At 42.5% G+C, this 24,211-nt stretch overlaps 2 protein-coding genes across 5 annotated transcripts in view; both read right to left on the reverse strand.

Moving 5' to 3' along the window:
- The window catches only part of dip2bb (disco-interacting protein 2 homolog Bb), a 47,573-nt gene extending 35,209 nt beyond the window's left edge, over positions 1-12,364 (reverse strand). The window contains 1 exon segment of the mRNA XM_032514559.1: positions 12,080-12,364. Within this exon segment, the coding sequence (XP_032370450.1) occupies positions 12,080-12,164 (85 nt within the window). The 5' untranslated portion in view covers positions 12,165-12,364.
- A 1,957-nt stretch (positions 12,365-14,321) lies between these two features.
- Positions 14,322-24,041, reverse strand: atf7b (activating transcription factor 7b). Of its 4 annotated transcripts, none has more exons than XM_032514900.1 (13): positions 23,913-24,041; positions 22,836-22,897; positions 22,277-22,315; positions 21,820-21,916; positions 21,510-21,637; positions 21,243-21,368; positions 20,927-21,084; positions 18,897-18,993; positions 18,647-18,766; positions 18,293-18,442; positions 16,604-16,792; positions 16,386-16,491; positions 14,322-16,245 (listed from the first exon to the last, which is right to left on the reverse strand). In XM_032514900.1, the coding sequence occupies exons 1-13, from the start codon at positions 24,022-24,024 to the stop codon at positions 16,004-16,006; spliced, it is 1,626 nt and encodes a 541-aa protein (XP_032370791.1). In that variant the 5' UTR covers positions 24,025-24,041; the 3' UTR covers positions 14,322-16,003. The 4 variants fall into 4 exon arrangements, with proteins under 4 accessions (XP_032370791.1, XP_032370790.1, XP_032370793.1 ...); XM_032514899.1 differs by having other exon boundaries at positions 21,231-21,368; XM_032514902.1 differs by having other exon boundaries at positions 14,322-16,272; positions 21,231-21,368.
- Positions 24,042-24,211: the final 170 nt, after the last annotated feature.

Here is a 24,211-nt window from a genome sequence, read left to right on the forward strand (position 1 = left end):
GAACAGCACAGTGACCTGACCACTGCTTATTCCTATCTTTTATCTACAAGCTACAGATGTAAAAGAACAAATAGATAAGAGGAAGGTTGATTTGAATACCAGAAGGTTTAGTAAAGCACATCTTTTAAGAAAGAAGAGGTTGAAAGTCCACATGCAGGTAACTGTTGACTTGAAGGTGAGATGGTTCAGCTACCCAGCTGACAGTGCGTGTCTGTGCGGAGGTGTGCGCTTGAGTCTCATCTAAATTATTTAGTCTTTTTTGTATACGAGGCTTCAATGCATCCCCAGTGTTTGTGTGTGCACGGGGAAATAAGACACACATATAATACTGCCAATTAATTTCCAAAAATATAAGAAGAGAACAATTGTGTCCTGGTGTCGTTTCTGTGTGACATGGGTGGCAGAGGAGTAGGGTTGGGTATTGAACTTCAATACTTTTAGGCACCAACCGAATTGCCTCCATTGTACCGAGTATCAAAACTTTACTTTACCCACAGACACGGGGCTCACGTGTCCATTGTTGTATTTTGAGAGGCTTGACTGCAGTGTGCGTCACAGTGTTAAGTAAAATAAATAAAAAAGGTTTGTACCGTAATGTTATTTCTTTTTCTTTCTTTTAGAAAAATTGGTATAAAAAAAAAGTATCATTCAGGAACCGGTATTGAAGTCACGGTACCACTATCGTACATTTTTAAACGATACCCAGCCCTACAGAAGAGTCCCTGTTTTTGTTGTGTAAAACCAAGCCTGTGGCATGAAGAACTGACTGGAGACCAGCTCCTCTGCAACAGTTAATGAGCTTCTCAATAGATAGGCTAAATCAGCATGCTTCCTGTCCCTGTCAATGCTGCGTGCAAACACATGCATGAATAACTGCTTACGTAAGCATAGCCACACATATGTGCACATACACAGCCAGAGCCCATCAGCCCTTAAGGATACATTTGGTAATATTGTTATTTTTTATTGTCAAAAAAAACAAACAATAAAATATGAAAATCAGCAATGAACTGATCCTATTAACAAGTATCCAGAATGTCTGTGTAGCCAGTTTATACTTCTGTGCCATAGACCTCCACTAAAACTTTCAGAAACGCATCAATCTTTTTACTGGACGACATGTTCCTTTGTTATCTGCACTGTAGTTCATTTCCCACTAAGGCTGCAACTAACAATTATTTTCATTATCAATTTATCTGCAGACTATTTTCTCAAATCATTGTTTTTCCTATAATTTGTGATAAATAAAAGCATCAAATCCTCACATGGCAAATGTTTGGTATTTTTACTATTCGATTTATTTATTTATTTCAATTTTATTTATAGTATCAATTCATAACAAGAGTTATCTTGAGACATTTTACAGATAGAGTAGGTCTAGACCACACTCCATAATTTACAAGGACTCAACAGTTCTAGTAGTTTCCTTCAGAGCAAGCAACAGTGGCGAGGAAAAACTCCCTTATAGAAAGAAACCTCGGACAGACTTAGGCTCTTGGTAGGCGGTGTCTGACAGGCGAGTTGGGGTTGAAATGAAGAGTGGCAATACCAGTCACACTAAATGACAACAAATGTATCAAATTATTTTCTGATTGATTTTCTGTTGATCGACTAATTGTTTCAGCTCAAGATCCCACATCCATCATCCAGCTTCCATAAATACTACACTAGTGCATTTACTGTATATTATACCAAGGCTGTAGTACTTACTCCTTTCGGAAAAAAATGTTTGCTAGAAATGTGAGTGCCACAGACGAGGTTGTAAAGCTGAACTGTATTGAAAGTTAGACTAATGCATTGTTGTATTTCATAGACTTGTATTTCATAGCCTGACAGATAGAGAGAAGGCAGTGGTGGTGTCAGGGTGGAAGAGAGAGAGATCCCCAGCAGCAGTCCTGGCCCAGAGTGACTCACAGGCTAAATGAGCCAGGCGTGTTGCCCCCTGATGCTCTGTGACCTAGATTGAGAAACACAGGCAGGACTGTAATCTCTCATTTCCCTCCCTCTCCTATAGTATGGAACAGGCTGCTGAGATGAAAACCTGCCTCTCCACAGCAGCAGCAGCATTGGCATCACAGACAGGCGGCAGGATTGATGTTAGTCACTAGAATATCCACACATCCACTTATCAGCCTGGGCTGCAGAGAGCAAGACAGCAATCAAATTGAGGAATACAGAAAATGCCTACATGTAGGCTAGCTGTGCAATCTGTGCAGAGCTGTTGACCTTACTGAATATGTGATACATTTAAAGTCATTGACAGGGACTGTGCAGATGGCATAAAACATAGGTTATGAGTAGAGCTATGTGTCATTTGAAATGTATCAATAGTGGTGTCAATACATTCGAGTTTCAACGCCAATATGGGTTTTAGCCATGCTAGCGACTTGAGGTACAGAATTGACGGTCTGAAGTTCTATTTATATAGGCTTCGCCCACTAAGAGCTGATGCTATTGGGTATTATCCCATTGTGCATGCGGAGTTGTGAAGTTTTTCTTTCCAGCATTGGTCCGCAAGCGTCCGCGGGTTAAAATATGAGCGGCCCCGTTGTTTTTTTCCTTTTTTTAAGATAGGGTAAAAACCCTTTATTTTCCAGGGTGTTCACCTCGACCAGCTGCCGGAGGGTACATCTTTCTCCACCCTAGCACTCACCCCTGATGCCGGGCCCAGTTCTGCGTCCGCCCCATCGAAAAAATAGGCGGGCAGAAGTTTTTTGTCTTTTGTTAAAGGGGGGGGGTCAGGGGGCAAAGAAATAGGACCCCGTAAACCACGGGATTCCCGGGAAAGGGAAACGTCTTTGATGGGCACGAGCTTTGGTAAAACTCCCTTGGAAAATGTTCGCACCTTCCTGCTAGCATGATGCTTAGGTGGTTTCCCAAGAGGGGGGCGCCACGGGTGTAGGCAGGGGAAAGGGGGGACTTCGGCGCCACCAAGTTGGCTCAAGGGGGACGCCCCTGCGGGTGGGTCTCACCTCTCCGGGCCCTTAAAGTCCCCAAAGGGGGGGTGGCCAGAGGCGCGGGGGGCCGCACAATTTTACGTTCCGCAAACGCGGCTGTAGGGGGCAAAATTCCAAACGCTCTCTCACTATGCAAAAGGGGGGCAAGCGCCCCCCTATGAGCGACGCTGCCAGACCCTTCCCAAAACGGGCAAAAGGGATCCCGGCACAATCAATAGTTTTCCCCCGCGAGACAAAAACTCGATTGATGAAAGCAGGGTCGGCCAAGACGAGAGCACTGATCCTCTGTTGCCGCCCCCGCAAAACGCAAAAGTGTAACAATCATGATAAGTTTCCCCCCACATAAGGAAAATCCAGAGGTGGTTTCATTGGGACCGCCTCAATCTCATTCACCACAAGTGGCGAATGTTGATCATAGGACCTAATGTCGATTGGAGGGCCCTGGGCCGCATTAACCATTGGGGCAACTGGTCACCTGCCCAGGGGGACATGGCATCTAAGGGGCCCTGGGCTCCGTCAAATATTATGTTAGATCACATTATAAACGCAGTCCTCACTTTCCTAATTCTATGCAAATTTTTGCAACCCATTCAAGCAAAATATTATGATATATCACGTCAAAAACAGTCTATGTTGCTTTGTCTGTAGCTTTCTGTGAAGCCACCGTGGACAAGCTGACACAGACCGTGGTAAAGTTGGTTTTATATTGGTAGGTCAAACTTCATATGGATTTTTCAAATGTGTCTAATGGCCAACACCCAATATAAACCAACTTTACCACGGCCTGCCACAGCGAATCTGCTGTGGTGTGGCGGCCCTGCATTCCGGCAAAGACTGAAGCAACTGAGTTGCCCCAGAGCCTCTGAAAGTGAAGACAGTTTCCCCAGGTGAAGTTTAAACACACGTTTAATTTAAAGTAATGACATTTGTAATGAATGTAATGTATGCTAAAGGAGAGTCAACATCAACAACAGTGCGTCTATTACGTTAGCCAAAAGTCAAATTGCTCCCTCGTGGTTTGTAAGAGCATTCTGCCCTATGATTAGTTTGGATTTTAGTAAAGACAAGAACAGCATAATACAAAATATTACAAACTGGCATGTTGGAATTCATAACGTTAAGAGGGTTGCCATTTCGGGGGCGTTATGTTACAACACACTACACAGTGCTTACTGAGACCGATCATTTGTTTTCAAATTCTGAGTAGTGCACAGGAGGAAGAAGAGGGAAATGAAGAAGGAGAAGGCAGTAAACTGGAGAGACCAGGCGGGTTAGAGCAGAGGAAGACCACAGAAGGAGATGCAGAAATAAGTGAAAGAGAAGAGAGAAAGGAAAAATTAACTGTGAGGGATGAAAAGGAGGTTGCAGATTCAGAAGTAGAGAGTGATCAGGAGGAGGCAGATGAAGAGGCCAGCTGTAAGGCCCATTTGTTCAAATAAAATAAGAATATATAGTAGTGTATCAGCATAAAATGTTGATGTAATTGATTGTGAAACAATAAACATGATCTTGACTTTGAGCTACATGCAACAGTGTAGCCAATGGTTTACTTTGTATTAGAAATGTAAATATAAATATTCTAATATTGGCATATTAGAAATAATCTCTGGTTTTAAGTTAAGGCTTCCCTAGCTGTCTGCTTTATGTTACTGTTGCAGTCAAAAGGTATTTGATTAGGTACATATTTAAACATTTAATAATTACTCTGTACCCACCAAGTTCTGTGAAAGATTCAATGAAAAAAGTTATGTTAAACATTTGTGCATCTGTTTCGTCTCTTGAATGCACTTTATGCTGAGGCTATTATAAATACATACTTCATCACTGAGCCATGCAGAAGCCTGATTTGTTATTATGGAAGTATAGGCTATATGCGCTTGATGATTGTGACTTTGCAACAAAAAAAAAGACTCAAGACGGACCACAAGAGGAGCATAGAGTCCCACCTGTCCAGCAACAACACACGGGAAGTGTGGCAGGGCATACATGAAACCACAAACTACAGAGGCTGTGATGCAACATCAGGGGACCTGAGTGCAAAGCTGAAAGAGGAGCTGAATTGCTTCTTTGCTCGCTTTGAGTCATCACATTCTCATCTCCAAACTGGTCACTCTCGGCCTCCCCCCTCTCACATGTGCCTGGATAAAGGACTTTCTCACATAGCAGCCCCAGACAGTGAGACTGGGCACCCACCTCTCCTCCACCCGGATGTTGACTACCGGCTCCCCACAGGGCTGTGTGCTGAGCCCCCTCCTGTTCTGTCTCTACACCCACGATTGCGGTCCGGCCCACAGCAACAACCTCATCGTCAAGTTCGCTGATGACACCACAGAGGTCGGACTCATCTCAAAAGGAGACGAGGCAGCCTACAGAAAGGAGGTCCTGAACGTAACAGCTTGGTGTTTGGAGAACAACCTGGCTCTGAACACCAAGAAAACCAAGGAGATCATCGTCAACTTCAGGAAGAACAGCACCAACCTAGCCCCCTTGTACATCAACGGCGAGTGTGGGGAGAGGGTCCTCATCTCCGCTGACACCTTCTGGACAGACAACACCACAGCGATCATCAAGAAGGCCCAGCAGCAACTACACTTCCTGAGGCTCCTCAGGAAGTACAACCTGGACTCCAACCTGCTGCTGACCTTCTACCACTCGTCCATTGAGTGTTTGCTGACCTACTGCATCACAGTATGGTACGGCAGCAGCCCCGCAGCAGACAGGGAGAGACTGCAGAGGGTTGTAAGGTCAGCACAAAAGATCATTGGCTGCCCTCCCTGATGGACATCTACACCTCCCACTGCCTCAGCAGAGCAGAGCACATCATCAAGGACAGCTCCCACCCCAGCCCTGATCTGTTTGACCTGTTGCTCTCAGGTAGGCACTACAGGTGCATCAAAGCAGAGCACGGACTAACAGACTCAAGAACAGTTTCTCCCCAAATAAAATAACCACCCTGAACTCACACATGCACTGACTTCACTCCACAGCCTACCCCCTGCCCCCACTTTCTACTTCCCTTTTGCTGTGCAATACTGTTATATAATACCTAAAAGGACACTGGAATTCCGTGCAATTTCATACAGTGCAATATTTAATATTTAACCATTTCATCACTGTGCAATATTTATTTATTTATTATTTAGTTCTTAATCATTTGGGGGTGGCAGTAGCTCAGTCCGTAGGAAGTTGGGTTGGGAACCGGAGGATCACTGGTTCAAGTCCCCGTATGGACCAAAAGTACGGAATGTGGATTGGTGGCTGGAGAGATGCCACTTCACCTCCTGGGCACTGCCAGGTGCTGTTGAGCAAGGCACTGTACCCCCGCTCAAGGCGCTGGTTCGGCTGGCAGCCCACTCACTCTGACATCTCTCCATTAGGGCATGTATAGATCCCGAGTGTGTGTGTAGTTCAGGACTGTGTGTGTAAACTAACCAAGTGTGGACACAGAGTGTAAATTGTAATTTCCCCATAGGGGATCAATAAACAGATTAAGAATTAAATAAAAAAAATTTCATTACAGTGCAATATTTATTTGTACTACTTTTATTTTGTAACTACTTTTCACATAATGTGTATACAGAGCTATTTTATATATGTATATACACTCACCGGCCACTTTATTAGGTACACCTGTCCAACTGCTCGTTAACACTTAATTTCTAAGCAGCCAATCACATGGCGGCAACTCAGTGCATTTAGGCATGTAGACATGGTCAAGAGAATCTCCTGCAGTTCAAACCGAGCATCAGTATGGGGAAGAAAGGTGATTTGAGTGACTTTGAACGTGGCATGATTGTTGGTGCCAGAAGGGCTGGTCTGAGTATTTCAGAAACTGCTAATCTACTGGGATTTTCACGCACAACCATCTCTAGGGTTTACAGAGAATGGTCCGAAAAAGAAAAAACATCCAGTGAGCGGCAGTTCTGTGGGCGGAAATGCCTTGATGATGCCAGAGGTCAGAGGAGAATGGCCAGACTGGTTCGAGCTGATAGAAGGGCACAGTGACTCAAATAACCACCGTTACAACCAAGGTGGGCAGAAGAGCATCTCTGAACGCACAGTACGTCGAACTTTGAGGCAGATGGGCTACAGCAGCAGAAGACCACATCGGGTGCCACTCCTTTCAGCTAAGAACAGGAAACTGAGACTACAATTTGCACAAGCTCATCGAAATTGGACAATAGAAGATTGGAAAAACGTTGCCTGGTCTGATGAGTCTCGATTTCTGCTGCGACAGTCGGATGGTAGGGTCAGAATTTGGCGTCTACAACATGAAAGCATGGATCCATCCTGCCTTGTATCAACGGTTCAGGCTGGTGGTGGTGGTGTCATGGTGTGGGGAATATTTCTTGGCACTCTTTGGGCCCCTTGGTACCAATTGAGCATCGTTGCAACGCCACAGCCTACCTGAGTATTGTTGCTGACCATGTCCATCCCTTTATGACCATAATGTACCCAACTTCTGATGGCTACTTTCAGCAGGATAATGCGCCATGTCATAAAGCTGGAATCATCACAGACTGGTTTCTGAACATGACAATGAGTTCGCTGTACTCAAATGGCCTCCACAGTCACCAGATCTCAATCCAATAGAGCATCTTTGGGATGTGGTGGAACGGGAGATTCGCATCATGGATGTGCAGCCGACAAATCTGCGGCAACTGTGTGATGCCATCATGTCAATATGGACCAAACTCCCTGAGGAATGCTTCCAGCACCTTGTTGAATCTATGCCACGAAGAATTGAGGCAGTTCTGAAGGCAAAAGGGGGTCCAACCCGTTACTAGCATGGGGTACCTAATAAAGTGGCCGGTGAGTGTAGTTGCTCAAGGCATTCTCTTCTATTTTTTTCTGTTGCTTTGGGGCGGGGGGGGGGGGGGGGGGGGGGGGGGGGGGGGGGGGGGGGCACATGAAATTGTTAATCGGGCCCTGGACTGAATCCCACTATTGTTCCAAAACTGTGAAGCATGTTCGCAGTGCGCAGTGTGGTTTTCTTTGAGTACCAGGGACAATCCACCGCTCTGCGTAGATACGTTCTCCCACCCAGAGCCCTCCTAAAAGCTTTTCCCCAGTCCCTCCGATTCCTCGCCTTCTGAAGCGCAACCAGGAGAAACTGTAAGCCATTCTAGGGGCACCAGAGCGCATGAGCGCATCTTGGTTCCCAAATCTGGTTCAGCCGCTGGCAGGTCCCCTGGCAACTTCCGTGGCACGAGGACGCTTTGCTGAATGATGCAATATTTTCACCCCCCGGTGAGAGCCCCTCTACTACAGCATGTTACGCAGGGCGCTGGTCTACCGTCCAGCCCTGGTGCACGGAGACGGGTGCAAATCTCACATCGTGCCCCTTGCCTATCATGTTGACTTTCTCCAAACATTAGTGGATAATGATTTGGCTAGGTCTACAGTCAAAGCCTAAGCAGCAGCCAGGCCATCCTGCCACAAAGGCTATGGAGAGAGGACGGTTTTTGCGCACCCCCTGGTAAAGTGTTTTTTTAAGGGGGTCAGGTGACAGAAACCAAGCCTCTCTCAAGCTGCTATCACTAAAAATGGCGCTTCTCCTTGCCCGGACATCAGCCAACCAAGTTTGCGCTGTCAGGTTCCCCGTCCTGCTTCTCGATTCCCACCAATTTGGAAAGAAAATCTTTCGGATAATACCCAATAGCATCCGCTCTTAGATGGCTAAGCCTACATTCATAGAATCTGGAGTTACAATTCGTAACTATCGGTCTTTCAACCACTGTTTGATGGATTGCCGTGACGTTTGGAGCAGACGTTCATGTTCCCCTGAATTTCAAATTAATTTTACGTTGATGGTCCTCTGAGTTGCTCTCTAGTGCCACCATCAGGGTAGAATTTAGATGCATCCAATACTTTGCTTTATGACCAAATCTCTGCTAAATAATGACAATCCCATCAGCCTCAGCTGTCCCTGCTAATTAGCAAATACTATTATGCTAACACGCTAAACCAAGATGAGCATGGTAAACATAATACCTGCTAAACATCAGTATGTAGTATTGCTGCGCTGACATACTGGCTCCACTGAAATGAATGAGATAGCTTTGTGCTCATATCGGCCTAAACACAGTCTTAATTTTGAAGAAACACCACACTAAAACTTTTTTTTATATTGACAAAAGAAGCCAAACTTCTTAAATGTTAAATGCTGTCTAAACACAAGCAGCCATACAATAACTTTGCCAGAATAAAATACAGTCCAGATATGGAAAATGATAATACAAATCAGTACATATCTGACTAGATGAAAGAATTAAAGATTATATGAATCTGACATTTATTGCCAACTTTCAGTGCTTGACAGTTTTCTACTGTGTGACAGACACATGATCAACACAGTAACTGCCTGTTGTCTTCTGTGAACAGCATCTGTCTAAGAAAATCATCTCTGGTCATTGTCACACACTCAATGTAAACACAGGAGCTGCGGACACTACTATGCTGACACACTCCCAAGCTGAGCAGTTTAAACTGTTGTGGTTCAGTGCTCTAAATTCCTGTCCAGCTCAATCACCAAGTCTTTAATCCCCTCATTGGATTTCTTAGTGCCTTTACAGTCAGAGAGGTAAGTAGTAAGTGGAGTTCTTTCTCTCTCTCTCGTACACACACTTGCAAAGACAGACAGACAGACTTAGACAGACAGACACACACACACAAATTGCTCTGAAAAAAAATGGGGACAACAATGGGGTGATTGTTGCCAGGTAAAAGATATCCATGAGAAGGTTTCAAACTCATTGGGCAGCCAGATGCTGCTCGCCTTGTCCCGTCAGCGTTGAGCATACGGCGAACACACGTTATTTGGCTAGAAGACGTGGAAACAGAAGCGGGGCATCTGGATACCACCGGGCCGTTTTTATTAGCCAAAAAGTTGTCTCTGATCTAAAGTTACAAAGGATGGAGCCGTCATCCTCAGAAGCAGAGTCCTCTGGAGAGGTTAAGTCACTCTGGGGGTGTCACCTTAACACTCGCACTTTAGACTCAAAAACACTAACACCGCTGCTCCAGTGAGACCATCTGACCAGAGCAGAGCAGCAGCTGTCTCCAAGCTGTTAATCAGCAGAAACACTGAAGACTATAAAGAGACTTGAACTCAATCCCGACTCAAGTCAATGGCATTACCATGAGACCTGATAAGACATATGCAGGAAATTGCTTCAAAACCTGAATTGGATTCGATAAGAGATTTCTCATTTACTCTTACTTTGCAAAAATAACCAGTAGTGTTGAAACAATTAGCCCAATTTTCTGATTCTCGACAGAAAATCAAACCATGACAACTTCTATAAATTGAGGGACCATCTCTGTTTTCACAACGAGAAATTTGACGATGAAACCTTTGGGACATTTTTCACTTTTTTCTTCAGAAATAATTATTGTTATTGAAAATAATCATAAGTTGCAGCTCTAATATCCAGTTATAACTGTGCATTTTACAAAGTATATAAAAGATATACAACTGAAATTAGTTTTCAATCTTAAATCTTCAACTGACTGTATCTACTCGATTTATTACAGATACTAAACTGACTCTGGACTGTTTTAATTATTCTGACCATGTCTGTATAATATATTTTCACTACAGACTTGATTCAAAAACTCTCCATTTCACATTCAAAAGCTCATTATTTGCACTCTATGGCGTTTACATTTAACACTTTTTTAAAATGATGTTAAACCTAACAAAACAAGGGCACCCCAGTGCTCAAACAATAATCCACATGAGGTAAATTAATCGGTTACTGTAACTGTCTTACATCCCCGACAAATACCACAGTAACGCGTAGGTTAAATATTATTAATCTACAATTACCGTGTTCCATATCGTACACTTGATTACACAGTGATTTCCCATCATCCACTGCCTTTCACCCATGTCAAGAGAGTTGAACAGAGGGTGAACGTCCCCTCCTCCATTATCCAGCCTTATTATCACACAGTTAATTGGTGTCTATTAATAATCACAACATGCTCAACTCTGCAGTAGCTCAGGTCAAAGCATTGCATGCAGCATTTTCGTGAATGAGAAAAAAATATTCCAGACACTGACTCTGTTACTATTGTTATCATTAGTTACTATAACCAAAATGAATAAAATAGGCTGAAAAAGTGCACAGTAATGATGGCCGTTTCCACCTGGGTTTTCTTATGTGATGTTTAGTTTCATCTGTTCTTCTACATGGGCAGGACAGCGCCAGGTATTTGTGTGTGTCGGTGGTGTAAGAAGAGACTGAGGCATTATTGTGTGGCCCATGCACCCCCCTGCTTGGTTCTCTAAAGTGAAACGTAGCATTACTCATCCATCCATCCCCCCCCCCACCTCCCCCCTGAGAGCTGCACAGCAATAATCAAGTTGCTGCACTGTGATTCACAGTGTGAGGAGGAGACTTGCACAACAGCCATATTCCCATTTCCCACAGTAATTCATATAAAACAGATAACCGCCTATATCTGCTGCAGTTTCAGGGCTCAGGCTCTGAGAGCAGCGGAGTGTCTTAGGGGCCAAAGCATCATTTGGTGTCCACTGATGTCTGACACACACACACACCACACACACACACACACACACACACACACACACACCACACACACACACCACACACACACACACACACCACACACACACACACACACACCCACCCCCCCCCCCTCTGGGATGGCAAACTTGACCTATTTTCCTCGACAGGAGTTTATATGCTTAAATAGCTGTGATGAGCTATGTAGCCTATATGCAGGCAGATAATGTGAATCAAAATAAGAACATGAAAAAAATATGACTAAATATGCAGATTACTAACATAAACACATTTGTTCATAACGTGTCCCAAACTACGTAAATAAATGCGTTAATGTACAATAAAAGCAACAAGGATAGTTGATGGAGAAATGACAGCTTTAAAAAAGGAGGTCAGTGTAGTTTTTTTTTTTTTTTTAATAATTTGTTGTAGTCGTGTCCGGATCCACTGCAGCAGCACCGAGACTCACCCAGCTGACACCGAGCGACTGTTTGCGGATGATTTCATGGAAACACGCTCAATATCCACAGTTTTGCACTGCTTACCACCGCAGCTCAAACTATTAAACCTACTGTATGGAAACCTTACCTTCGGATAGCTCCAGATCCAACTCCGCCAGCTGGTCCCTGACCTCTTTAGGCAGAGCCGACAGATCAACGCGGCGGTCGGCCATCGTTGGAAGCACAACAACCTGCGGGATGTTTGCGATATTTCGGATGACGGCAAGTACAGTTCAGCATGAAGCTAAGAACACAAAATCAAGTGGTGGTGTTTACTCCATCTTCGCGACTCCCCGACACCGCCATGACTGTGGAGATGAACAACTCGCCAGAGGAGACAAGTCACATGACAGGACGGTGGATAATAAAAGACTCTCGGCTCCCTCTGCTGTTGTGTTTCTACAGCTGCATTCCTCCAGATATCTCACCTGCCTCTCCCTCCCCTCAGGTGGAAACTACAGCCCCAGGCTGTGCCTCTCATGAATCACAGAGCTGACGTTTGTCAGTTTTCCGATTTTCTGAAAGATAACCTCAGTGTGAGCGTTGACAAATCCCTGAAAGTCCAACAACTATTGTTATGATTTTTGGCACTGAAATTCCAGTGAGAATCAATTTGTTTTCATTTTTAATTATAAAACGGTTGCAAGGTCACTGGGACCCTATCTTACACCGTAAACTGAGTATCACTGATGTAGGCTATCTACTACTGGTAGGCTATAATGATGTTAGTCTACATTGCAGGCTATTTTAAATAAAACTTATTTCTATATCAAATACTGTTCATATTTTCCTGTGTTTCCTGTGTGAAAATGAACAAGAATATTTGATAAATGGATTAAAAATAGACCTTTCTCCCTGTATACATTTTGAGGTAGGAAAAACAGTTGTTCATATAATAGCATTATGGATGGCTCTGTTATATTCAAGTGCCAGTGAGCCAGTGGGAGCAATACTCTGAAATCTACTAAATGGAACTCAGCCATCATTATTATACCTGTGCTTTTTCTACTGTGAAAAGTCAATATGTTGTCTGTGAAAAGCAAACTAAGGCAGAGATCCAAATCACATCCGTATTTTTTCCCTACGTAGCCTACTGCAGCTGCCCTTATAAAATGTGTCCTGTTGCGCGCACGCACACGCGCACACGCGCGCACGCCACACACGCACACACACACACACACACACACACACACACACACCACAAACACACACACACACACACACACACCACACACACACACACACACACCACACACACACCAACACACACACACACACACACACACACACACACAACACACACACACACACACACCACACACACGATGACTAGAGTGGCAGCATAAAAAAAAAAAAGAAAAACAGTTTGCAATCTTGAATGTCTACAATAGAAAATGGGGGAAGTACTTAGCTTTCTGGAGGCCTCTAAGAAGCCGGGAGAGGCCTAAACTAAATTTGTATTGTTTTATCACATATTCATGTTTATTTGGTTTGCAGTTTGTTGTCTATTTTGTTATTGTTTTATTGTCTTGCATATTATGGTAATTTCATCTTGTCTTCATTTTTGTCTAAGGAAGTGGTGGGAACGAGAGGGGGAGTTTGGGGGGGATGTGTTAATGTTATGAGCTGTAAGTTTTGTTTAAAAAAAAAACAGTTAATCATTAAATAAAAACTGCATTTGTGGCCACAAGGAGGCAAAGGAAAGAAGCTGTTACCACAACTCTGACATTTTATCAACTTAAAATTTAAATAGCAAACTTGTTAGCATGCAGTAGCTTATGTACATATCCAGCATGCTCTGTATCTGCTGGATGTGAACAACAGATACAAAACAACAATAGCATTCATATGCAGTCATATTTCTGTCCATGTGATTTTCACAATAACATGTTGTTACTAACTGTTTGTCCGCTGTTTGGTGCTGGACAGCATGTGTACAATGGGTTTTTTAGAGCTTTTCTGCAGGAAACAGCTGCCGGCTTAGGTCAAATAACGCCATGAGAGCGCTGAGACTGAATCAGTTCACAGTTAAGTTGTGGATGTAAAACTAAATCAATGAGCTGGAAGATGCTACATGTAAAACACTTCACCAAGCTGAGTGAAAGTGCAGAGGTAGTGATAAAAGAGTTTATCACGATAAGAAAATCATATGATACATTTTTTTTTGTATGAAAAGAAACTAATTTTAGCAGCTTGAGGCCTTTTGGATTTAGGACAGTAAATGTTGTTAAACAACCCTCTGTTTTTTTGGATTCTATTTTTTCAGAAAAGCGGAAAATACGCAAGAGGCGCAAACTGGGGATAAACATGCTGATAAGCACTTCTTTTTTATTAATTTATTTTTTTTATTTGCCCGAGACAACTTATTCATTAGTTGAGACTATACACAAGTATTTTTCCCATCCTAAAGCCTGAGTATTTGACAAGCTCTCCCCATACAGATATCAAAGACATTTTTTTCATGTGGTTCAACTTGTGTTGAACGCAAAAAACATCTAAGCTCTTAAACAAAATAAAAAAGGGACAAACTAATTGTATGATGGAACAAAATAGCTCAACATGCCCACAGAAAAAAAAAACACGTTAAAACAATGAAGTTATTAAAAAAAAAAAAAAAAAAAAAAGTGACAAGGAAAAAACATGATAGCTGTACAGTGCGGTATAAAATAATCTGAAGCAGCTTGCACAACTAGTGAAGTTTACTTCACAATACAAGACAGCTTTTCAAATGTAGGAAAGCACCCAGGACTAGAACATCTGTAATTCTCCACAGATGTGCACTAACAAACATTCATTCAAGAATACTCATGTATACATTTCTCTCACTCAGCTCATAACTTTAGCTTTCAACCGAAATGGACCAAACCCCTCTCAGTGGCTGGGCTACACACGACAAATAAATGCAAGAACATTGATATTCAATAGAAAAATATATTGCACTACTCTCTTTTCCTCAAATGAAAAGCCAGGGTAAATGATTTAAAATCTATTATATGTGATTATCATTTAAAGGCCTTCCAAAGCTAACTATTTCAAAAGTGTTACATTAGGACTGAGGATGGAATCCTTCCATAACAAGGACAGTTTTTGCATCAGTAATTGGATGTTTTAAAACAGATGAAAAGAAGATCAATAAACAGTGATATTATGATGAAGCATAAACACACAGTGGTATTCTTCAGCCTTGAGTAATCCATGCAGTCAAAAAGGTTTGATACATACACAACTCATGTAATGACATCCATCCCAAATAGGTTAAAACGGATTGTAAAAAGTCAGGCACACTCTCACAGGGTAAACTGTGTACACATTTGGTTTGTTATGCACTCGGCTGACTAAACCGTAATGTGTATTAACGGAGAATTAACTCCAAAAGGAAACACAGACAGGGAATTGAAAGGACAGGCTAAAATAAACATGAAAAGAGCATAAAGAAAAACTTTCCAGGCTGCCATTTCCTGAAATCAGCCAGCCAATCTCTCACTGTACTTTCACTGCATCAGCAAACATTATGTCGACGACCAGTATCAGGCATAAAAATCTCTTCATAGAAATGAAAAATACAAGTAAAACTGTCAGCCTGGAAAGCAACCAACCGGTATCACAGCCAATGTGTGGGACTGAAGTTGGACTAAAGCTGCATTTTGTAAGATGAATGAAAATAAAAATTTGGACATTAAAAAGTTCTCATTCATACTGAAAATTCCGATCTAAAACCTTTTCCAACTGTCACGACTGAACAAGAAATGACCCCAAACCCGGCAGAGTGAGCGTCCGGTGTGTTATTCATATTTATATACAGAGAGTGACAAAGCGTCTCTTAACAGGGAGCCTGCTGGGACTGAAGGGTTGACGGAGGCACCGTGCCGTGTCTTTGTGTGATTATCATTGGCTGTGAGAGGACGAGAATATCTTAGTCTGGGGTGGGGTTTAAGGGCGGGTCCCTCTTTTCAAACACTTTGCACCAGTCTGGCCACCGCTCGAGTTTATACTGGCTACCTGCGTCAGCACATCATCTTGGGGCGGAGTCCGACTGTGACTGCATCGCCATGACGACCCCTCCCGGCTGGCCCGATCCCATGGCGGCCAAGACAGACATTGCTACCGCCTCTGCAGCGCGAACGCTCAGCCCGTTGATGGTGGCCCCTGGACTGGAGGCCGAGGCGGGTGGTGATGGCCCGTGCTGGATAACTGCAGCTGGGGAGCCGATGGGTTCACTGGAAGTATCCCTGGAGGTTTCCTCTCCTCCTGCAGCTAGAGACAGAGAAAGAAACATTCACCCTTAAGAGAGGTGAGCGAGTAAAAAGAATGCATTAGATGGATGAGGTGATAGATGGATCCTGACAAAAGTAGTGATACAGTGTGGGAAGCTCATTGGTAAGCTCCATGGTTACCTAAGAAAGCTGCCTTCTTTTGCATAACAGTGACCGGGCAGTCTTTGTGGGCCAGGAGGAGCTGCTTCAGCTGAGCCACCTCGTTCCTCAGCAGGCTTACTTCATTCTGATGGCAACACAAAACACACAGCACCCAAATCATTCCCAGCATGACCACTCTGTGTTCATGTTCCAATAACAGATACAACCATGGAGTGACGGGGTAATGGCAGACTCACCGTCAGAGACACATTCATGTTGGCAAGATCATCTGCCTTCTTCTCTAACGAGTTTACCCAGAGCTTTCGTTTTTGCCTGCAGCGGGAGGCAGCGGCCCGGTTTCTCTCCAGGAAGCGCTCCCTCCTCTCGTCAGGGTCCATCTCTGAAGCTCGCCGCCGCCGGCCTCCTGTCGGCTGAGCAGGGGACACCTGGGAAATGTGAAGGTGGAGGCAGTGCAGTGAATACTTATACTTAGGTTACATGCATCACTTAAGTTTTGCACATGTTGATGATTTTCCCCGAAAGGAACAAGAATTACACAATGAAGTAGGGGTGTGCAAACTAACATCTAGATATAGATAGATAGATAGATAGATAGATAGATAGATAGATAGATAGATAGATAGATAGATAGATAGATAGATAGATAGATAGATAGATAGATAGATAGATAGATAGATAGATAGATAGATAGATAGATAGATAGATAGATAGATAGATAGATAGATAGATAGATAGATAGATTCACATTTATGAATTGATTCAAGCCCTACAGATTTTGTTTTTGTAATGGCGTTTATACTATCACATGGGAAAAGTCCCTGGCCCCAGATGTAAACCATATTATGTGCTTAGCTTTTTTTATATCTAGCTTCAAGTAGAAGCCGTGTCATTTTAGTCAACCGAAGTGGAAGGTATTGAGAGTCCATTTGTTGGAATCTTTTTTTATTGAGAATCGTTTTAGAATCGAAAAGTGATTTTGAACCGAATTGACATTTTCTGAATCGTGCACCCATACAATGAAGCAAACACCGTTTTAAATAATTGCATTTTTGTCATTTGTAGTTTTAAGAACAAAATGAGTGCGTTGGGCTAATAGCAGACCCAGATACACCATGTAGGAGCTGAAAAGTGAGCTTTCATTTAGAAGTAACCCAACATTGTCTATAGCGCTGTGGCCCGACGGGGGAAACAGGGAGCTCGGCCTACCTCGGCAGGTTTTTCTGTTTTCTTATATTTTTTGGCAGAGAACAGCAAATTGCTTGTTGAATTTGAAACATTTTTTTATTGAACATTTGACCATTGAATTGAATATAAACGGCAGCACTAAAAAAAGAATGCTAGTTACATTTTAAAGTTTTCTACTGATATTCTCTTTTAACTAGCTAAAACAATCTGTGATCATTTTCCGCGATATGTCAGCCTTTTGCGATGTGTTTATCATGCCAGTTATTTTTGTGACGATAAAACAAACATATTGTGCAGTCCAAGTTGCCGTTATGAATAAAATAAATTAAATAAACATCTGTGTTTGAAAACTGCACTTGAAACAATGACCAATCAATAACTCAGGTGAATCCAAATAAGCAACTTTACAAAAAGGCAACCACTTTCAAGACAGTGCAGCTCAGTATTATCAAAGCCAAATTTCAAAGAAGACAAAGGATGGGCTAAAATACTTTTTTTGTACTTCATTTTACCACACATTAGACATTCCATTTCAAGTGAAAATGATCAAAACCACTTCTGCAGCATAAATTGCCTCTCTGCTGTCCATCTACAATATTTGATCAATATGTTCCAAATACTTATTTAGGCTAAAGGGGTGAGACAGATTTTGGGAGTATTATTTCAGGTACCCATGTTTACATTTACGACAATAAAAAGTTCCCTGGACACTGTAGGCATTTATGCAGCATGTGTATTACCTGTGGTTGGGCAGGTGATGGTGCATCAGAGTTTTGAGTGGGTTGTTGGCCGTGTTCCTGTCGCTGGGGGACAGCAGGGATGGATCCTGCCCCCCCTCCAGCCCCATCTTGTGCTCCTGGGCCCTGGTGACTTAGAGATGCTCTCAGCCGCTACAAAGACACACCGATGACACTTCATGTAAGTGTTCAGACTTTAAGCTTACTAAAAATGTGCTGTATTGCATGTGAGGAAATTAGCATCACTATTTTGCAAATCAAGTTATTTTACAAATGTAAAAAATCAGATAATATGAATAAACACTGTTTAAATGCCAGCAGACTACGAAATTAAGAAAATATGAATAACCATCTCACCATCTTGGTCTCAGAGTGCAGACTATACCCAGACGGGGAGGATGAGCCACTGCTGGCCCCGCCAACTGGAGGTCCTGGAATGCCAGGGATGTTAGGCACAGAGTTCACTGGCCTTGCAAGCTTCACATTACAACAAATAGCAAGAGCGAGAGAGAGAAACAGACAGAATATGGTAAATATAAAGAAAAATCATTAAAAAAAAGAAGTATTATTTGTTATAGATTTGGTCCAAGTTTTGAAAATGACTTACAGATATAACTGAGGTCATCTGCACAGGACTGGGCAGGAGAGGGATTGTCTGCCCATTGGGGAGGTGCCTCACCAGTGGATACGCGCTTGTTGGGGAGCTATTGACAAAATCAGATACTTGTTAATGGCTGCTCCTTCATTCTGCACCTATTGACAAAACGCAGATTGAGAGTCACAAATGATTTTATTTTGCCAAGGTGTGTGGCACATATATCACCAGCTACCCAGGAGCCCAGTGATGGGCATGACCTTATTTGTACAGTAGGGCTCGAAAGTTTGGACACCCCGGGTAAAAAATTGTATTAATGTGCATAAAGAAAAGAAGGAAAAATCTCCAAAAGGCATCAAATGACAATGACAGATTAAACATTCGTATAATATGTCACAAAAAGTTACATTTTATTTCCAGCATTTACTCTTTTAAAATAACAGAAAAACAAAAAAGTGGTGTCTGCAAAAGTTTGGGCACCTTGCAGAGTTAATACCTTGTTCTGCCTCTTTGGCAAGTATCACAGCTTGGAAACGCGTTGTAGCCAGCCAAGAGTCTTTCAATTCTTGTTTGAGGTTTCTTCGCCCATTCTTCCTTACAAAAGTCTTCCAGTTCTTTGAGATTTCTCGGCTGTCTGTCACGCACAAGATTTTCAACTATGTTGAGGTCAGGAGATTGTGGGCCATGGCAAAACCTTCAGTTTATGCCTCTTGATGTAATCCACCGTGGATTTTGAGGTGTGTTTAGGATCATTATCCATTTGTAGAAGCCATCCTCTCTTTAACTTCCGCTTTTTCACAGATGGCATCAAGTTAGCGTCCAAAATTTGCTGAAATTTTATTGAATCCCTTTTTCCTTCTACTCGTGAAATGTTCCCTGTGCCACTGGCTGCAATACAACCCCGAAGCATGATTGATCCCCCTCATGCTTAACAGTTGGACAGAGGTTCTTTTCAATAAATTCTGTGCCCTTTCTTCTCCAAACGTACCTTTGCTCATACCGGCCAAAAAGTTCTATTTTAACCTCATCGGTCCACAGAACTTGTTTCCACAATGCATCAGGCTTGTCTATTTGTTCATTTGCAAACTTCAATTGTTGATTTTTGTGGTGAGGACGTAGAAGAGGTTTTCTTCTGACTCTTTCATAAAGACCATGTTTATACAAGTATCTCTTTATAGTGGAATGGTGTAGCACAACTCCAGTGTTTACCAGTTCTTTCTGGATGGATCGTGCGGTCAAAAATGGGTTTAGACTTAATTTTCTCACAATCCTGCGAGCTGTTCTGTCTAATATTTTTCTTGGTCTTCCAGATCTTGCTTTAACTTCCAGTGCTCCTGAGGACTCCCATTTCTTAATTACATTCCAAACGAGGCTATTGGCATCTGAAAACGCTTTTCTATCTTATTATAACCTTCTCCTGCTTTGTGAGAGTCAACCATTTTCAGTTTCAGTTTTCTAGACAACTACTTAGAAGAAGCCATGGTGTTGATTGTTGAGGGGGGGGGGTCAGATAAGTCTGGACATATAAAACCTTAAGACTGACATCACCTGGTCTTTCCAGACGATGACTGAGAACAATCCATGACACTGTCAGGTCTCAGCTTTCCAAAGGGAGCGGTGCATGCTATAAACTCTGCAGGGTGCCCAAACCTTTGCAGACGCCATTTTTTTGTTTTCTGTTATTTCGAAAGTGTAGATGATGGAAACAAAATCTAACTTTTTGTGACATTTTATACTATATAATAATCTGTCATCTGATGCCTTTTGGAGATTTTTCCATCTTTTCTTGGCTTCTTTATGCACATTAATAAAAAATGTTTTACCTGGGGTGCCTAAACTTTCAAGCCCCACCGTAGCTTTCAGTATACCAGATCTAAAACTTTTTGACAATAAGAAAGCCAATTATCTCATAGCCAATGAATCTTTCCACTTATTAAGAGCTTCATTTTCCCCACATTACACTTTTTCTAGGAACTAGTTGACTTTTAAGATCCTTAACAAAAAGCACCCCAGGCCTAAAGAAAGAACACACTGTACTTTACCCAAGCTGTCTGTTGGAGGGCGGGGCTTGCGTGATGACAGATGTTGGAGATGGCAGAGTTGGGTGTAGTGCGTCATTGCTCAGGTGAAGGGGAAGAGAACCTGGACGCACGATAGTTGGAGTGGGGGCTGAGCTTGGCGCAGGCTTTGTCACAATCTCCTGTTGACAAATCAAACAGAACCATATATTTTCCATAAATAATGCATTCTGTCCGCTTAAAAAGGGAACCAATAATTGATGTTTAAGTGGCAAATCTTAATCAAGTCTTGCAAGCCACACACACAAATTGTGGCAATGCGTTGTACCTTGCCTCTCACCCTTGAGTCTCTGCTGTTGTCTGACATGCTGGAGGAGGAATCTGGACTTCCGGGAGAGGAAGAATCCACTTGTAAAGTACCCTCATCCTCATTTTTTACTTCTGACGGTGTTTGTAAAGGTGCCGCCTGAGCAGAGAGCATAAGATGAATATACCCTTTCAGATTATCTAAAATAATAAATTGGTAATATTTTTTTTTTTATCCGATGAACTGAGGAAACCAACAGTTTGCCATTCATTTAACGTGTGCATTCATTCTTTTTCTCACTGGATGTGTTGTCCTCTGGTCGACTTCGTGTGCTTTGGAAAACTCCTGTTCAAATGAGCTGGCAAGCTCATTAAATAGCCCAACCTCCTCGCAGTTCTTCAGAAAACGTGTGGGTGTAGGAGTCTGGTCTGCAAAAAAATAAATAAAAAAAGAGCATATAACATTAGCCAAGAGGTCAACAAAACTGAATTGTCTCCTTCCCAACAACCATCACTGCAGTGTATATCAATACAGGCCTTTAGAGCACTACATTGATTACTCTTTAGTTCTGCTTCATTTAACACAAACTAATATGAATGGTAATGTTTACCTGCAATGATAACAGAGTCTGTCCTGGCGGGACCAAATTTTAAAGTCATTTCATGCTTGTGTTTGTGGACCGACAGATGGTCTTCATTCGTAAATCTCTGCAAAACAACAACAAAGCAAATGTAAGGCAGCGCCAACTCCCTCTCTATTTGCTAAGCCTTTTTGTTAGAAAATGTAGACATTCACTCACACAGTCTACTTTGTTTTCTTTATTTGATTTATAGTTCCAATATCAACTGACAAAGACAAGGAATTGTACTTAGCATTGGATACATGTGTTATCAAATGGCAACTAAGATAATTACTGAATGATGTACAAATGACTTGTTTTATTTTAGATGTACAGTGTTAATGTTAACATGATGAAAATGAAATGAGCCCTTATTGATATGAGCAAGTTAAAAACCCAATGTATATGTGTTGTTAACCTTGTCAACTCTCCATTCTAGAGTACTGACCTGATAGGCCAGTTTGAACTGGAGAGGCGGGCTCTCATGCTATATATGTGAGTGGAATGAGAGAGAATGGACTGGTTATTGAAGAGCAGCACCAGAACTGTTTTGAGCAGAGTAAAGAGGTGTTCCCTTTGTGTTTTTTGGAAGACTAATAAAAGTCTGCCTATTTCTCCAGCACACCTTCTTGTCAGTGTGATGTTTTGTCTTCCTCATGTTTTCTTTGAGCTACCCTCCACCTCACCTTACAACAGCAGATACAAAAATAAAGTATTAATGTAAAGAATATAAGTGTAGCGTCTGTGTTTCTGACAAATAATTCACCAAAAGAACTGATGATGTGAAATTAACATCACCTTAACAACACCGCATTTCTGTGAAGATGGTCCACAGTGAGGTAGGGCTTGATAATAATTAGCTAAATTGCAGTGACCCCATGTAATATGAAAGAGGCAATGATTTGTTTCAGATATCTGGGCTGCATGACCAAAGGTGTCAAATGTAGAGAGAGTGAAAGTGGGCGTTATAGAGGTATGCATATAAAATATCGCGTTCAGAAACCTACCTGCCCACATCCAGGGGCAGTGCATACAAAAGGTCGATCATCCCCCATCTCAGACAAATGTTCTGCAAAAGAGATATAGATGATAACAGAGCAACTTGTTATCGGTTGTGTTCATGTATGCATACGCGGGCATTCAATCGAATGTTTCTGGGTTTAGACCATTGACAACGATTACCCAGAAGCAACTGGCTGACTAGAAAATACTCTTATGTCACTGTCTATTATTTCTGTATTTCAGCTTGTGTTTTAACTTGCTAATGTATCAACCTGCAGCATCAGTCTATAACAAGACTACTACGCACCAGTTGAGAACTACAACCAGTTTAGCGCTGTTAATTGCATTTGCTCACCTGTCACCAAGAAGGTAGAAAAACGTCATAATGACAACTGGTTAGGATTGTTCCAAACAGGCCAAAAACGGTCGGCCCGTTAGGAACATCTGCTTTGCTCTCGGTCTGGGAAACTCGGGGACTAGCGCTCAACGGGAACGATGAGGCAGCAGAGCCAAAGCAGGCTACCATGCAACCTAGCTACCCCACACTGTCATCACGGCACTGGTGCTAGTTGGCTATCAACTGTCGAGGTCGTTCTATGCACCTAGCTAGCTTGGTGACTTAAGTTACGGATAGTGGACAGGCTAAGTACCAATTATTTGGCTAGATCTGAGTTTATGAGAAATGGGCCTTAAGCTAGCATAACCTTATTGCTAACCACGCCAACATATTTTGTTTTCGAAACCTGACAGCCGTGTCATTATAACAAACGTGGAAGCTAACACCATAGTAACTGATAACAGATAACGGATGACCGGATACGCCCCGCAAAGCGGACATTACAATATCGCTAGCTGCCAGTCACAACACAGCTATCTCAGCTAATGCTAACTGCTAATCGAAGCTTCGTTTCTTGTGTGTTCCGCCAATAGCTAACGTTAGCAAGCTAATGCTTAAGAAAGCTGTGCTCACAAATCAACCTACCATCTTATGAAAAAAAATCACGTTTCATGAACATTGAATGTATATACTTCGCAAAATATCACATTTTGCGGTAGATGTTCCGAAATGTGACTAAACTTACCCGACGTTGAGACAGCCTCTTGACTCCCCCCACCCTGCTCCTGGCTGTGCTGCTGTGCTGCTACTGCTATTGCACTGCCTGACCGTTGTTGTTGACACTCTGACACTTCCATTAGCAAAACACCGCGAGAGCTGAAACAGACCAAAATATTACGCAACAGGATCGACGTTGGGGGAAAACGTGAACATGATGCCGAATCTACTTGTATTTTAACTTAATCTTTCCAAATCCTTCGATTTTTGCATTTACATACCACCTTTGTTTCACAATTTATACAAATGCTATTCCGTTGTGTCGGT

The sequence above is a fragment of the Etheostoma spectabile genome, chromosome 4, assembly GCF_008692095.1.
Source record: "Etheostoma spectabile isolate EspeVRDwgs_2016 chromosome 4, UIUC_Espe_1.0, whole genome shotgun sequence".
Lineage (NCBI taxonomy): Eukaryota > Metazoa > Chordata > Actinopteri > Perciformes > Percidae > Etheostoma > Etheostoma spectabile.